Source organism: Acanthopagrus latus, chromosome 4 (genome assembly GCF_904848185.1).
Source record: "Acanthopagrus latus isolate v.2019 chromosome 4, fAcaLat1.1, whole genome shotgun sequence".
NCBI classification, from domain to species: domain Eukaryota; kingdom Metazoa; phylum Chordata; class Actinopteri; order Spariformes; family Sparidae; genus Acanthopagrus; species Acanthopagrus latus.
This window is the reverse complement of record NC_051042.1, coordinates 13,109,577-13,123,040: the sequence shown is the minus strand read 5'-3', so window position 1 is coordinate 13,123,040 and position 13,464 is coordinate 13,109,577. Positions and strand designations below refer to the sequence as shown.

At 42.5% G+C, this 13,464-nt stretch overlaps 1 protein-coding gene across 3 annotated transcripts in view; it reads right to left on the bottom strand.

Moving 5' to 3' along the window:
• Positions 1-13,464, bottom strand: part of mapk8ip1b (mitogen-activated protein kinase 8 interacting protein 1b) — a 54,779-nt gene that overhangs the window by 29,760 nt on the left and 11,555 nt on the right. For 2 of the 3 annotated variants that reach the window (XM_037095559.1, XM_037095560.1), the window contains exon 2: positions 6,946-7,057. In XM_037095559.1, coding sequence (XP_036951454.1) covers positions 6,946-7,057 — 112 coding nt within the window. Of the gene's footprint in view, positions 1-4,693; positions 4,832-6,945; positions 7,058-13,464 lie in introns of those variants that run through there. The other variant, XM_037095561.1, reaches the window with a different exon arrangement.

Genomic DNA, 13,464 nt, shown 5'->3' with positions numbered 1-13,464 from the left:
CAGGTAGATTGGATAAACCTTCTGTATGCCCATCTGAAATCGAAAGGTGGACGGACAAAGTTAGCTGGAGAAGCTGCTAAAGATCTAGATATTTTTCTTAGTTAGTGAAAGCCAAAACAAAGCTGAAAGGAGAAAAACTTCCCTCAAAGACACAACATCAAATTACAGCTAATTCTTCTGTTGTTTGAGCAGGTCACGTATTTCTGCTGCCTCAAAGTGGCCAAAAAATCTATCCATGTATCAATAATATAAGTAAACAACAACATATATGATACAGGATGCTGTAAAATGGACCAGGGAGACAAGAGACACAACACTGCTCCTCTTGTTTGTGTTTGTGTTGATGATGCAGCTCCCTCTCAGCTGTTGTTACCATGTGTGGATGAGGTGACGTGAGCAGTATCCATGGGGGCAGTGTGTGTGTGTGTGTGTGCCTGTGTGTGCGTGTGAGAGCGTCAACACTGCATTGCATGTATTTTCAGCTCTGACATGTGCACTAGGTGAGAGAAACACTGTTGCCATGGCAATAGGTCTCCTTCTCCTCTTGCAAGTGATTTCCTGGACCCCCTCCCACCAACTCTCTCCATAAATCTCCCTCCCCTTTCCTCTCTGGGTTACTGAAATCCTACTTTGCTGATGTGTAATGATGGAGTGTTACAGTGTGAGGACTTGAATTATAATCAATCACTTTTATTGGGACAAAGGTTTTAAAAAGATGTTCCTTAAGCTATGAAGTCATACATATGAATTATTCCAGTAAAATAAAAATCTAATGATGTATTATACATAAAACCCTGAATTCAAATGTTGCATCTTTTTCAGAATCAGAAAGAAAATTTGAAATGTCTTCAAACATTTACGAAATAGTAGGGATGCACAATAAATAACAGTCAAATAATGGGAACTCTATATCATTAGTTATTTATTGGCTATCAGCTCTAATTATAATTAGAATGAAAATTAAATAAAGCAGATGAAATAAAGCCAAACTGCGGCCATTATATTAAAATACTGACACGATAAGTGGTGATATGCAATTAAAACATGATATATTATGCTTGTTTTCAGGTTAAACTTTAATTGTGGGTTCTACTAGATGAGGTTTACATGCGCCCGTATTTTTTAAATTGCATCGGCTTGCAATCCATTTATAAAAACAGACAGGAGAAAAAGTAGAAGAAGCAGTAGAAAAGTGGAGGACACTGTTGTTGCGTTCATGAGCTCAAACTGCAGCATCTCGGTAGAAAAGCCAAATGATGCGGACATCGTTTTTACAGAGGTAGACAGCAAGATACACGTTCCACAAGGGTTCTGAGAGGAGAAAAGACTACGGGGTGGAACACAACAGCTCTTGTTAGAGCTTTGACATGTACAAAAAATGCATCTGTGTTCACTACAAGGCCCCTACACTCCAAAGTGACATCAAATAACTAGCTGCGACAAAGGCGGACTGTTGCATTGCCTCATGTCTCTTCAATCTCCGCCAAAAAGCTGCACTTACACAGTGCTAGGACACTGCTAAGACTATGGTTAAGCAACATATTTTGACACCACTCTCCCTATTATAACTGCTCCTAATTGTAAATATGTCTAATGAGAAGTTGCAAATGGCACTGGCATAGAGGCAGAGGAGGAAAAATAAGGAGAAATCACAACTAAATGGGTGAAATCATGAATACTACAGCGACAGACTTGAGTGGCTTTCCTTTTCTTTCCCGGTTTCCTTTTTCTGCACTGATTTGCTTACCTGAACAGCCAATCAGAGTGATTTGTGTCAACAACCAGCTGCCACCAATTCTACATGCTGAATCGGCCAAAAAGGCCTCCGACTGGGCTGTCCAGAGCCAGTGGTGTGGGACACGTACCCTTACGTACCCTCAGCTGTGCATACACTACAGGTTATAAACTGCTAAATAGACATTTTTAAATCATCTGTCATGTTGTCCATATGCATCCCTAACAATAAGTGTGCACATATACCCAGAAAAAGTTTATAATCTTGGACAAAGTTCAGACTGTATAAGACAGTTGTAATGTTGTTTTGAAAAACTATTACTCACAGTGATTCAAACTCATGAAATAACACCTGGTATGTTAGAGAATGATTGTGTCAGGTTTTTGAGTTTTATGATTGCTTTTTATGTCTCTCCGTCTGTCTCTGTCACAATGTGACAATAGAGGGCAGTCGAGACAGAATAACAAGTGTTGAATCTTCTGGATCGGTATGTGTAGATACAGCCTAGGGTTGATGTGTGTTACAGTACAGTAACACAGATCCAATGCAGCTCCTCTCATTTGAATCTAATGTTGTGATACTCTGATATTCAAACAGATGTTCGACGCAGGGTATAAATAGAGATGGAAAATGCCAAAAAAGTCATGCATGTCTGCATGAGAGTTATTTTTCTGCTCAAATCTGAACAATTTTGAACAAAGCCAGAACAAAATGCTGTTGCGTCACCGAGGATCAAGTCAGTTTGACCTGTGGTAGTGTTTCTAAATGTCTGCATCAGCCTGGACACTCCCCTCTGACCCTCTGAACCCTCTTTTCCTGTTGAGGTAGACACCACGCCAGTCTGGCCTGACTGATGCTCAGTCCTGGTGACTGTCCATTATTGATGAGACCTGATGCATCCTAAAACTCCCCTGGGATGATGAGCTCACTGATGAGGTCACCACTCTGTGTGTGTACAATGAGGGCAACCCAAACCCCCCACCCACCGATTTGACGTCCTGCAGCTGCACCGCATCCTCATATATTTTTAAACAGACCAAGCCTCCGTCAAATGCTGTGCACTTTTTAAACAGAAAGCAGCGACAAAGTGGTGCCTCTAAGGTCTGCCGTAACAGCTGAAAGATGACAGAGAAGCAGAAAGACTGCCTGCGCCTCACACTCGCTGGGCCTCGCCTCGATTTTACATTTCTAAATGTGAGAGTGTTCATGCACAACTTGGTTTTTCAAGAAAAAAATGAGAAAAGAGATGGAAACTCAATGAACTTGAAGAACTCAAAGATCTGGCTTATTAACTCGGCTTACGTGTTAACAAACAGCTGTCTAGCTGGCAGACATAGAGGAAGGCTGTCATTTCATCGGAGCTATGTGTTTCTCCACCCGAGGAATCTAGATCAGTCATCTTTGAGCTCTGGTTTGGTCTCAGTCAACTGCCGACCAACATATCTGACTCTTCAGCTGCGCAAGTTCCACCTTGAGCTGCGTACAGCTGCAGAATGAGCATGGGTGAATGGGTGGTTGAACGTTAATATACACAACATTGCTTCGTTTAGTGGATGTTGAAGTCCATGAATGAAAAGAGAAGCATTTAAAAAATAAACTCTGTGATGTAACTTGTTGTGGCTTTTGACTGTTTTTCTACAAGCTCCTCCATCTGCTGAGGATTAAACCCTAATGAAACAAAAAGCTCCCCAGTCATTATGAGAAGCCTGTTTTGGGATTTTGGTTTCAGCATAATGTTACACAGGCTCAGACAACGTAGTACACTTGCAGATTAAGTGCTAACACCACAGGTCAATTTTCTTTTTTTTTTTTTTTAAAAAGAGATGACGTAATTTATTACCGACAAGAGCAACAGAAGCTCCTCTTGGTGTTGTTTTTACAATGAAGCTACAGCAGCCACGGGAGATGGGCTGCCAACATTGTTAAAGTGTAAACAACTGAATTAATTTATAATACAAAAATTCAATTTCTTCTCTAGAAATCTAGACAACCTTGACTTTAGGTTAACTTTCTCTTCTCTGGTATTCCCTCCCCCCTGTTGTGATGCAACCTCTGCTATTTAATGTCGACCTCTTGATGACGCTGTCTTGCACAAAGCTGTAGGTTTGCCTGGTTGCTGAGATGCCGTTCGGTGCACCTTGGTTTCTCATCTCGTCTCATCTACTACCACTACCTCTCACATAATGTCCCACCCACAACAATATCTTATCTGCTAACAAGTAACAAGTAATAGCATATCAAAACTGAATAATCTAAATCTGCAAAGTAACCAGTAACTATACAGCAAATAATTGGAATGAAGAGGAAGCATAAAGTAGGGTAAAATGGAAATACTCAAAGTACATCAAAATTCTACTCAAGAGCAGTATTTGAGTAAATTTTATTTAGGTTTATTTCATCGCTGGCTGTTTTAAATTTTGACACAACGAGTTCTACTTTTTGCTGCAAATGACTATTGGTCCAAAATATCGGTTTTCAGTCTCCTTGATTACTAATAATCGGTATCGTATCGGCCATGAAAAAGTCCTATCGGTCGACCACCAGCGTCTTTTTATGTTACCTTTCAACACTTGTTTACAGAACTATATCTCATATCCTCAGTTATGCCTGCTGTCTTCAAACTTCATTGGACGTGTGGTAAGCTTGCTGCACACATGTACCTGTGCACTTTCATGCATTCTCAGGGCAGAAGATCTTATCGGTTTCTGACGGGCAACAAAACTACCGGAGGGGGACAATCAAGAAGCAGGCAAAGTGACGTGACACTGAGAGATGGAGGGCAAACCCATCCTAGACAGCAGCCAGCAGAGCCTGCTCTTTCCCCACAAAACAATGCTAACATAAGACCTCCAGCTGTAACATCCCCTACACGCAGTTGGTTTCATTTCCTGAGAGTGACAGCACTCGATGACACGTGTGGTTTGTTGTTGTTGTTTTGCTGATGTCAGAACCCTTTACCGTTTTCCAGTCACGGAAGCCATTTTGGATTCTGATCTCCGTGAGGCCCCTGCAATGGGGATGAGTCATCAATGTCCACACATGCACACCTCCTGCAGAGAGCTCCCACAGTCAATAATCTGGGCTATAATTAGCTCCCTGGATAGGAAGACAAGAAAAAGCAGAAGGGGAGTAAACTGTTTTTTTTTTGTTTTGTTTTGTTTTGTTTAACCTAAAAATAATCCAGGCACTCCGTAATGCCAGAGCGATTTTCTCATCCGTCAGGTCAGCGGCTCACTAAAACAATCAAATACAAAGCACAGAAGAAAAACAAACCTCTCATCTGCTTGTTTAAAATACACTGAAACAACCCCCGACCCTCCTGTTGCCTTGGTAACGGGAGCTGAATGGAGGAGGTGATGATGGTTTCACAGGGAACAGAGCCGGAGAGATCTGACAGAATAATACATTTACCTCTGCTTATTTTTTTTCCCCTCCATACCACTCCACATTCATCTCCCTCTCTCTCCCTCCCTCAGGTAGCGGTGCCTCACACCCGCTCCAGTTATCATTAATGACCCACTCATTTCTATGCCAATAAAACCTGAGAAAACCAGGGTGCTAGCGGGCCCATGGCGGCCGCAAAAAAAGTCTCCCTCTCAGCAAAGTTTTCAGAAGACTGGAACTAACAGTAAACAGCTCAAAGTGAATTATTATTAACCAGGAAGCAGTGGGGCAATCATACGCGATCAAAACTCAAGGTTTTCACAGAGCATCTCTGTCGCCGTCTGTCGGGCCTCTCTCCGCCTCTGGCCTCTTTCCTCAGCTGGCAGGAAGCTGAGTGCAGCAGCTGTTCAGGACAAAATGCCACCGAGAGGAGAGTCTGACCCCTCGCTGAGCCCCGGCTTCGTCAGAGTGTCACTGAGCGGTGGCAAGGCAGCCAAACACGATTAATGGAGCGTGAGCAAGAATGGAGATTATGCATACAACTCGTTTTCTTTTTAAATCTGGTTGATCTCATTAGCTTTAAACTGCAGTGGACAGTGTACTCCTCCTGCTAAATACTACAGCCGCTGTTGGGTTAAGGGACATAAGATCTAGTGAAGTTTCGTTAAACGCATCCTATCCATTTCACTGATAAAATGATCAAGCAAACAGTCATGGGTTGAAGTTGTTCGTGAGGAATTAACATTTTAGCTTAAATGTTTTGAACATTTGTGTCATATATATTGAAAAGCCCACCAAGAGCCATCAAGACGATATTATACATTGTCTCTTCATTCATGTGAGGCAGAAGTCCGGCCGGCAGAGACAGACACAATGTATGTTGCCAAGCCAATGATCACAGTTCAAGACTGCGTTTCAGGATCTGTAAGTGTGACAAAGGGACACAACCAGCAGGGCTTGTGCTGACCGATAAAGGTGTTTTAAGCCAAAAATGTGTTTTTTTCCAATCCCTCACTGAGTGTAGCCAGAGTATAGGTGCAGCGTTGTCAAATGATAACATTGAAAACTGAACCTAAAGAAATGCAAAGTTGCACCTAAAAGAAATGTGAAAGTTTCAACATTTCTGTGGTTTGCGAAAGCACACGCCTGCCAACATTTATTCTGGCTTTGTTCTGCCATCAAACATTGTTTTCCTACGAGTAGAGTGAAGAAGCTACACCCTTGCTCCAGTAGTACTCTACACCTCTTTGACTCGAAACCTCTGATGTAACCTCAAAGCAACCCACAAAACTATACACCACCACAAAACCTTACTGCAGTCTTGGCAGACTAAAGCATGATTGAATGTCGGCAGTCAGTATAAATTTGTGAATTGGCAGATTGAAAATAAGCTCTACTCTGGCACATTCTGATGATAGAAACCTGTGTTTCACCTCTGTGTTTGCACACAGCGAGAACGAAACTGCCTTGTTTGATACCTTCATTGTTTAATAGACCTAAGAACACAGTTCTTTCCCGATAAAGGAATGCATCTGCTCTCAATGAGAAAGCTGACCATCAGTGCCGTACTTGCTTGAGTGAAATCTACCGATACAAGTATCTAATCTAAATCAGTAATCTAACTGGCCTCTCTAGAATTACTCCCAATCAGAGCAGCGGTGATTAATGAGAGTCTACCACAAAATCTATCCTCGAAAGAACCTTCACAGTTACACACTGAGGGCATTAGTGAGTGCACATGAAAGTTCTTGAAAAGTGGAAGACTTCATTGAAAGCTTATTTCGTGAAATCCAAGTGAAAACCAGCTCTTTGTGGAGGCAGCTTACCTTTATATCTGGGCCATTGCAGTTGAGGCTCATCCCGCACTCGTCTGTGATCTCCGTAATCTCCGACAGGTCGTCATCTTCAAACTCATCCAGGCTAATGTCATGGGTCAACCTGGGTGAAGGGAAGGATTTGGGAAAAGGAGACGTGGGAAAGAGAGAGGGAAAAAAAAATCAATGTTAATCCTTTACCCGCTCATCTGTAGCCAGAGTACATCTCAAAATCTCATGTTGACCGAATTATCTCTCTCCGAGATGGGGTCGTGGCTCAGAGCCAGAATCTGAACACAGTGACACATCAGGCACGTGAACACGGGTTACAAGCTGCAGTCGTAACTGGCCAACATGAAACTGTGACTGACAAATGTACATTCCATATTTGTTGTGGATTTAATCAAAAATAAGGTAAAAGCAGCGTTTTTAGCACTGTCAAAGACATATTTTTTAATACGTACCGATTCTGAATAAGGGTTCCACACTCATTTTGACACATCTGACATCTGTGCTTTCATTGTGCTCTGTTTTCTGAGACAACCAACTTTAAACACATACGTTGCAATGTTTCCATAGTGCAAGATCAGTGGCGTGCCAAGCCTGAGTTCGAGAGTTTTTTTTTTTTTAACCTAAATGTGTCAGACAAGTAGCAATCTCCTTTCAGGTAAAGTCAGTGTGTTCATAGCCGAGACACTGAGAGAGAAAATGAGAGATTTGCTGAACTCCAGATGATTCAAGCCTGCTGATTACATTGGACCAGTTATTAGAGTGACAAGTCACCTTTTCTGTTCCCTATTGCTGGCACTAACAACTTCTTTTTTTAGCAGAGAACCTGCACATTAAAAAAAGAAAAAGAAAAAAGAAAAAACAAATCTTTCCAAAAAGTGTGATATTTAACATTTAATGTTTGCTACAGTCATTTTTGGTGTTGTCCACTGCTGGCAAAGAAAAGAAAAGTCATACATTTTGTAACATTAGTGCCTAAAATCTACAATCTTATGCCCTCAACAATTTTTCTATACAAAAGTATCAATAATTTTTGAAAAGTTAATGCATTAAAGTTACATATTCCAACACCAAGACTAATAACGACACTAACTACAAGTGATAATCGCAGTCGGTGGAGGCCAAAACATTTAATCAGAATACAATACATGTAATAAATCAGTAAATACACACTGTCAATTGTGCTGCTTTTGGAGATCTGCAAAATGGGCATAGAAGAGATAATGGGGTGGTTAACACGGGTTGTTCTTTCCCCTGAAGAGTTTAAATCTTTGTAGCATTCCATAAACAGAATCTCGAGGTAAAGGTGAAATCCAGCATGAACGTGCTTGGTAGTTTTCAGGGCATTTCAGTGTGTATTGTACAAATGGAAAGATGTTAACATGGTAGTGGTGCTGGACAATGGGTCGTACATAAAGACTCATCATCCGGGGCACCAGGACTGTCCACTGAAAATGTAATTGATATCCTTTTGATATTTCCGTCAACCAACTTCTGTCAAAGGCTGAACAATCCTCTCATTAAAAAGCCGCCACAGCTGTTTCCTACAGTGTGGTTCTGGCTGTCAAAGGAAAAAAAAAACAGTTGTGTTTTGCAGGCAAGAACATAAGGTCTTGATTGCTCTTGCAGCAACCGTGGACATCACTCCAGTGTCAGGCGGGGAAATGAACTGTCCTGCTGTCTGTGGCAGGATTCAATTAGCTTCCAGTAAACAATGCTTCAGTTTTCCTCGTCCGTAATTATATCCGCCTTTTATCTCTTTATCCAGCAGCCCCCTGGGGCATAACAGACAGCAGGAAAATGTTATTAGAGCTCGCAAAGGGAAGATGACAAGGATGCAGCACACGGCATGCTGTCAGAGAGACCTGGTGAATATGGAGAGGTATGATCCCCTTGCACGAGGCTAGTGTCATTTGTAGCCACATCGGCTCTATAGCTGTCGCCTCTTGCGCAAGCACACACAGCTGGGGCTGTCTTCAGCCGTCACGTGTCGTAGGATGGGTATGGGAGCTGAATAGCCTGGAGTAGAAGCATCTGTTTACCTCCATAATGAGGCCCTGAAGGAACGAGAGGGGCTGAAGGATGGACAGAGAGTACGCGAAAAGAAAGAGGAGACGAGAGCTAGAGAGTGTGTGAGCTCAGCGATCTATTGTTTGGGAGCAAAGGATCTCAGATGGGAATTTATGAACACCTGGGTGAGACTAAGGAACACAGGGAGAAGGAAAGATTTCCCAGTCGAATCATCCGTAGCTACTGAGCAATCCTCCTCCTACTAGGTGAGCTGCAGCAAAATGGTGCAAAAGTGCAAATTTGTGTGGCAGCCTGTGTTGCAAGGTGGAAAATTCTGATTATGTTTTAGGACAAGCTAAGGCCGACAATGTTATGCTTTTTCTAACACATAAACTTGACTGGAGCGGGCTGCCCAGGTATATTCACTGTCACTGAAGTGTGTTTGGTGACCCATTTTAGCATTTTTTTTTCTTCTTTTTTTTTTTATTATCCGTCTGAGAGTACGATGCCGTCGGCGCTCAATTAACTAGTGGACAATCTGCCCTCGCTCTGCTCATCAGCATACTGAAAATCGCACATGCTCTGCAGAGAAACAGCCAGTGAGAGAAGTTCTCAGGTGTTACCATCCATCCCGTAAATGCAACCACTCCTACCTCAACGCCTCACCGCCTCACTCCCAGCTCATCCAACATGGTAGGTCGGTTATTGGCCTGAAAACTCCACCTACACCTCAGTCAGTTTTGGACATGAATAGCTCTGTGGTTAAGTTAGCAATAATCCCTAATATGGACATCTGGATAGATGTTAGAAATAAAGCTCTATGACAAACAGTTCAGTTCTTTTATTATGACAAATTATGACCTGGCACAACGTCCAGCGGTCGCGATTTGGTCAGGGTTAGGGCAGAAAAACTATACAGTTAGGTGTAGGGAAAAAAAATCTTCGGTTTAAATAACTACTTTCAGTCTTGTTACTAACTGACGTAACTCATGTCACTTAACGTAACATAAGTTAAACTCTTTATTACCATCTTTTGTCTATCATAGAGTCCTTCATTCCACTGAACTACTTGACATACTTTATTTTACTGTATTTCATTCAGGTTTTATTTATTACATATGTTTTAGTATGTGTGCAAGGCAAGCTGTGATTGAAAGTTGTCTGTTACTTACATAACATCACTCAAAAACAAATCACCCTTGACTGTTGGTCACAAAATGGGACATGAAGCCGAGTCTCTGCAGGGCAAGTCTAGAGGATGACCACCGCAACCACACACTGACACCAACTTGTTGGTCTCTTTATATTTCAACAAGTGATACTAGAGGGTTACCTACGTACAGAAAACAAGCTCACAGAACCCTGCCATACCACAACTTATCTTAAAATAATGTTGGGCTTGGTGAGAGCCTGAAGACTCAACTGTGCAGTACATGTGCACAGTTGGTTTGAACTCTCTGATTTCAATGACCTTGCAAGGCAGCTGGAATCACGAGATCATGTGATCCCATGACCACATGATCTTACACTGAAGGTATTTCTCGATATGAAAGATGTTTTTTGGTCTTCTGACACTGGCTTCCCTCCGAGAGTTTGATTTACCAACAGCCCTCTCTGGTAGCGCCCTCCAGCTACGTCACATGGGTCACTGATCTGACTGGTTGATGTTGGCCTGTGATAGATGATGATAGACAGATGGTATATCAATCACCTGTCAAGTGCCTGCCTGTTTTCAAACACTAACCGAGTACGACTATTCCAAGCCTTCAGAATATCACCTGCTGCATTCTATATAGTTTAAAGTCTGGTGATCACTTTGCCACAGCATAATAAATGGTGTTATCTCAACACAGTCGGCAGTATTTTAATGATGAGATCTGTGATTTATACAGCAGGACACATGTGCCTCACATTGACTGAAAACCTGGTTATTGTTTAAATAAATTAGTTCTGCCAATATGTCTCCAGCTCTTCTTGTCCTCTTCCTGCCACACATGACCAGCACTGCACAAGAGCACCGGATTCAAGGCGCCACCTGAATCTCTTTTTTTTTTTGCCCCAAGCAAATTGCATCGTCAGTCTTTGGTTTGGAGACACAGCTTTGCTTCTGATAAACAAAATAAACTGTAGGCTTATCAGTTCTCTACAAATGTAATCTCTAACAACACAGACAGATGCCTGGGAAAGGAGGAACAAAATCAATATGCTCCTGAGTGTCCCTCTGTTATCAGCATCACTTACAGGAAGGAGGAGTAAGGTGGAAGAGAGGAGAGGAAGGGAAATGAAATGAAAGGAAGAGAAATACTACAAACAAGATGTAGGGACGCCAATCAGAGCCAATCAGCCATAAATGTATCATGTTATTGTCACCCTGAATTGCAGGATTTGACCTATAATTGGGGCTTTACAAGGACAAAAACAGGAGGGGAGTCTAATGACGAGTCAACAAGAGGTGAGAGGAAATGATGCCGTGAGCGTAGATCAAACCCCGAGGAAAGTGCAAACAGAGTCGGCGGACAGTGAGAGGATGGAGAGAGTCATGGGGACAAAAATGAATGGAGGGAGGGCTGGGAAAATTAAGTACCGGGAGATAAACCACCTGGACGGGACAGGGTGACCCCTTAGCTGCAGTGAATTGTGGGTAAGCAGGGATGCCGACAGCAGAGAAAACCAACAGAGTGTATAATAAAGAGCAAATTACGCTGTCACACATCAAGGCTCAGACTGAAAGCGTAGCATGCGGGGCGGACATTGTCGAGCACGCTCGCATCAAACAGGCTAAACACTCACATCACAGTTACAGAAGGGAAAGATCCTGTTAAAAACTTGGGTGATATTTTTCACTGTGTTTATATTCAGGATTACACGGTTTCTCTGAGAAAAAAGTCCACAATCGTGCACGCATTTCAACCCTGCCAGCAGCACTGTGGAGGTCATGATGACATACTCAAGCAGCACATCTGTATGTAGTCAAATTTTCTCTTAGTTAATATCCATGTCATAGCACAACCACCTGTTAAAATGTATATTTCCTGTATTTTTGATTAAAAAAAATGTGACTGTGATATGATGCACACAGTAATGGCAATGTCGATCATACATCGATTAACTGTGCAGCCCCGAAAAGAAAGGTGGTCATGGCTGTACATCCAGCCTTCATCCACACACTGATCTGATGGACTGTAAGGGCCAACAGTGCAGCTGCAAGGGCATGATCCCTCACCTGCCACCCATCCGTAACACCGCTGGTTTGGAGGTGGTAAAGAGATGCTTTAACGCAACGTCCATACCTCCCCGAAAGCTCAAAACACTCCCAGGTACAGTACATTTGTCCAAAGTGTGAGGAGTTTGAGAATTTACAGCTGCAAGGTTGTCCTCCTCCTCCTCCTCCTCAAAAAAAAAACTTACTGTTTGGACTAGTTCTGCCTTTATTTCAGATAGCACATAACAGAACTACGCACAGGAAATGTGTGAGAGGAGAAAGGAGGAGGAAATCCAGCAAAATGTCCATTGAAGTTATATAAATTACCTGACCCTGAGATACCTGAAGCCACGGAAATGCCCCAAATACGGCATGAAAAGAAAAATCATAATCACACCCATCCAGCAATTTTTCCTGAATGATCACGAAATGGATAGGTATCCTAAAAAGTTCATAACCACAAACATGCTCATTACTTTCCACTTGGATTGTATTCCTGTGCGGTGTAGTACACATCATCTCAGTCAGACACTCACTACACCCTCAGTGATCAATGCGGGCTGACTCAGCAGACTGGCCGGGCTCTCCAGGTCAGAGATCTCTGTGACACATCTACTGTGTCATCGTCACCCAAAAGTGAGACGCAGCAAATCAGCCGGAGCGTAGTAACGACAGGCTGACCCTGACATCATATCTCTGTGACACTGTTACCTCCCAGGACCCTGAATAGCTATCATATCAGCATCCTGATATCATGTTTGCCTCCACCAGAAGAACTGAGTAGAACGTTTTGTTTTCAAGTGTTATGGTTAGGAGCCAATAATTGTGAAATCAATCTGGACCAGCTCCGTCTCCGACAAAATACATCTTCATGCAGGCCAAAAAAGAGGAGGCTTGGTTCTGTTCAGGTCAGAGTGGATGTTTGGACGCACAAATGAGAAAATGAGCAACTCCTGCTTTATGGCAGCTCTAATGGGACACGATACCTCAAATTCTCGAGTACTTCACAACAGCCCCTCAATGTCCATCTTCATGGTTCACTGGGGATGTCGTCTTATGCCAATTGTGTAGCCATTACTCAGCCTTACTGGTGCAATACCAAAATAAACTACCTTATGCCCTCCATTGCTTTCAATTAGCAATTACTTTGTATTCTTTTTTTGCCCATAAAATGTTAATCATGTTTCAGCTGCAGTTAGTTGCTTCATGACTCGAGATGCTACATGCTACTATGCTCAGCTGTTCAGTAGCTGCATGGCTCCAATGTGGAAACAAACAATTTCTCGCATTGCTATGTTTTACATGTATTA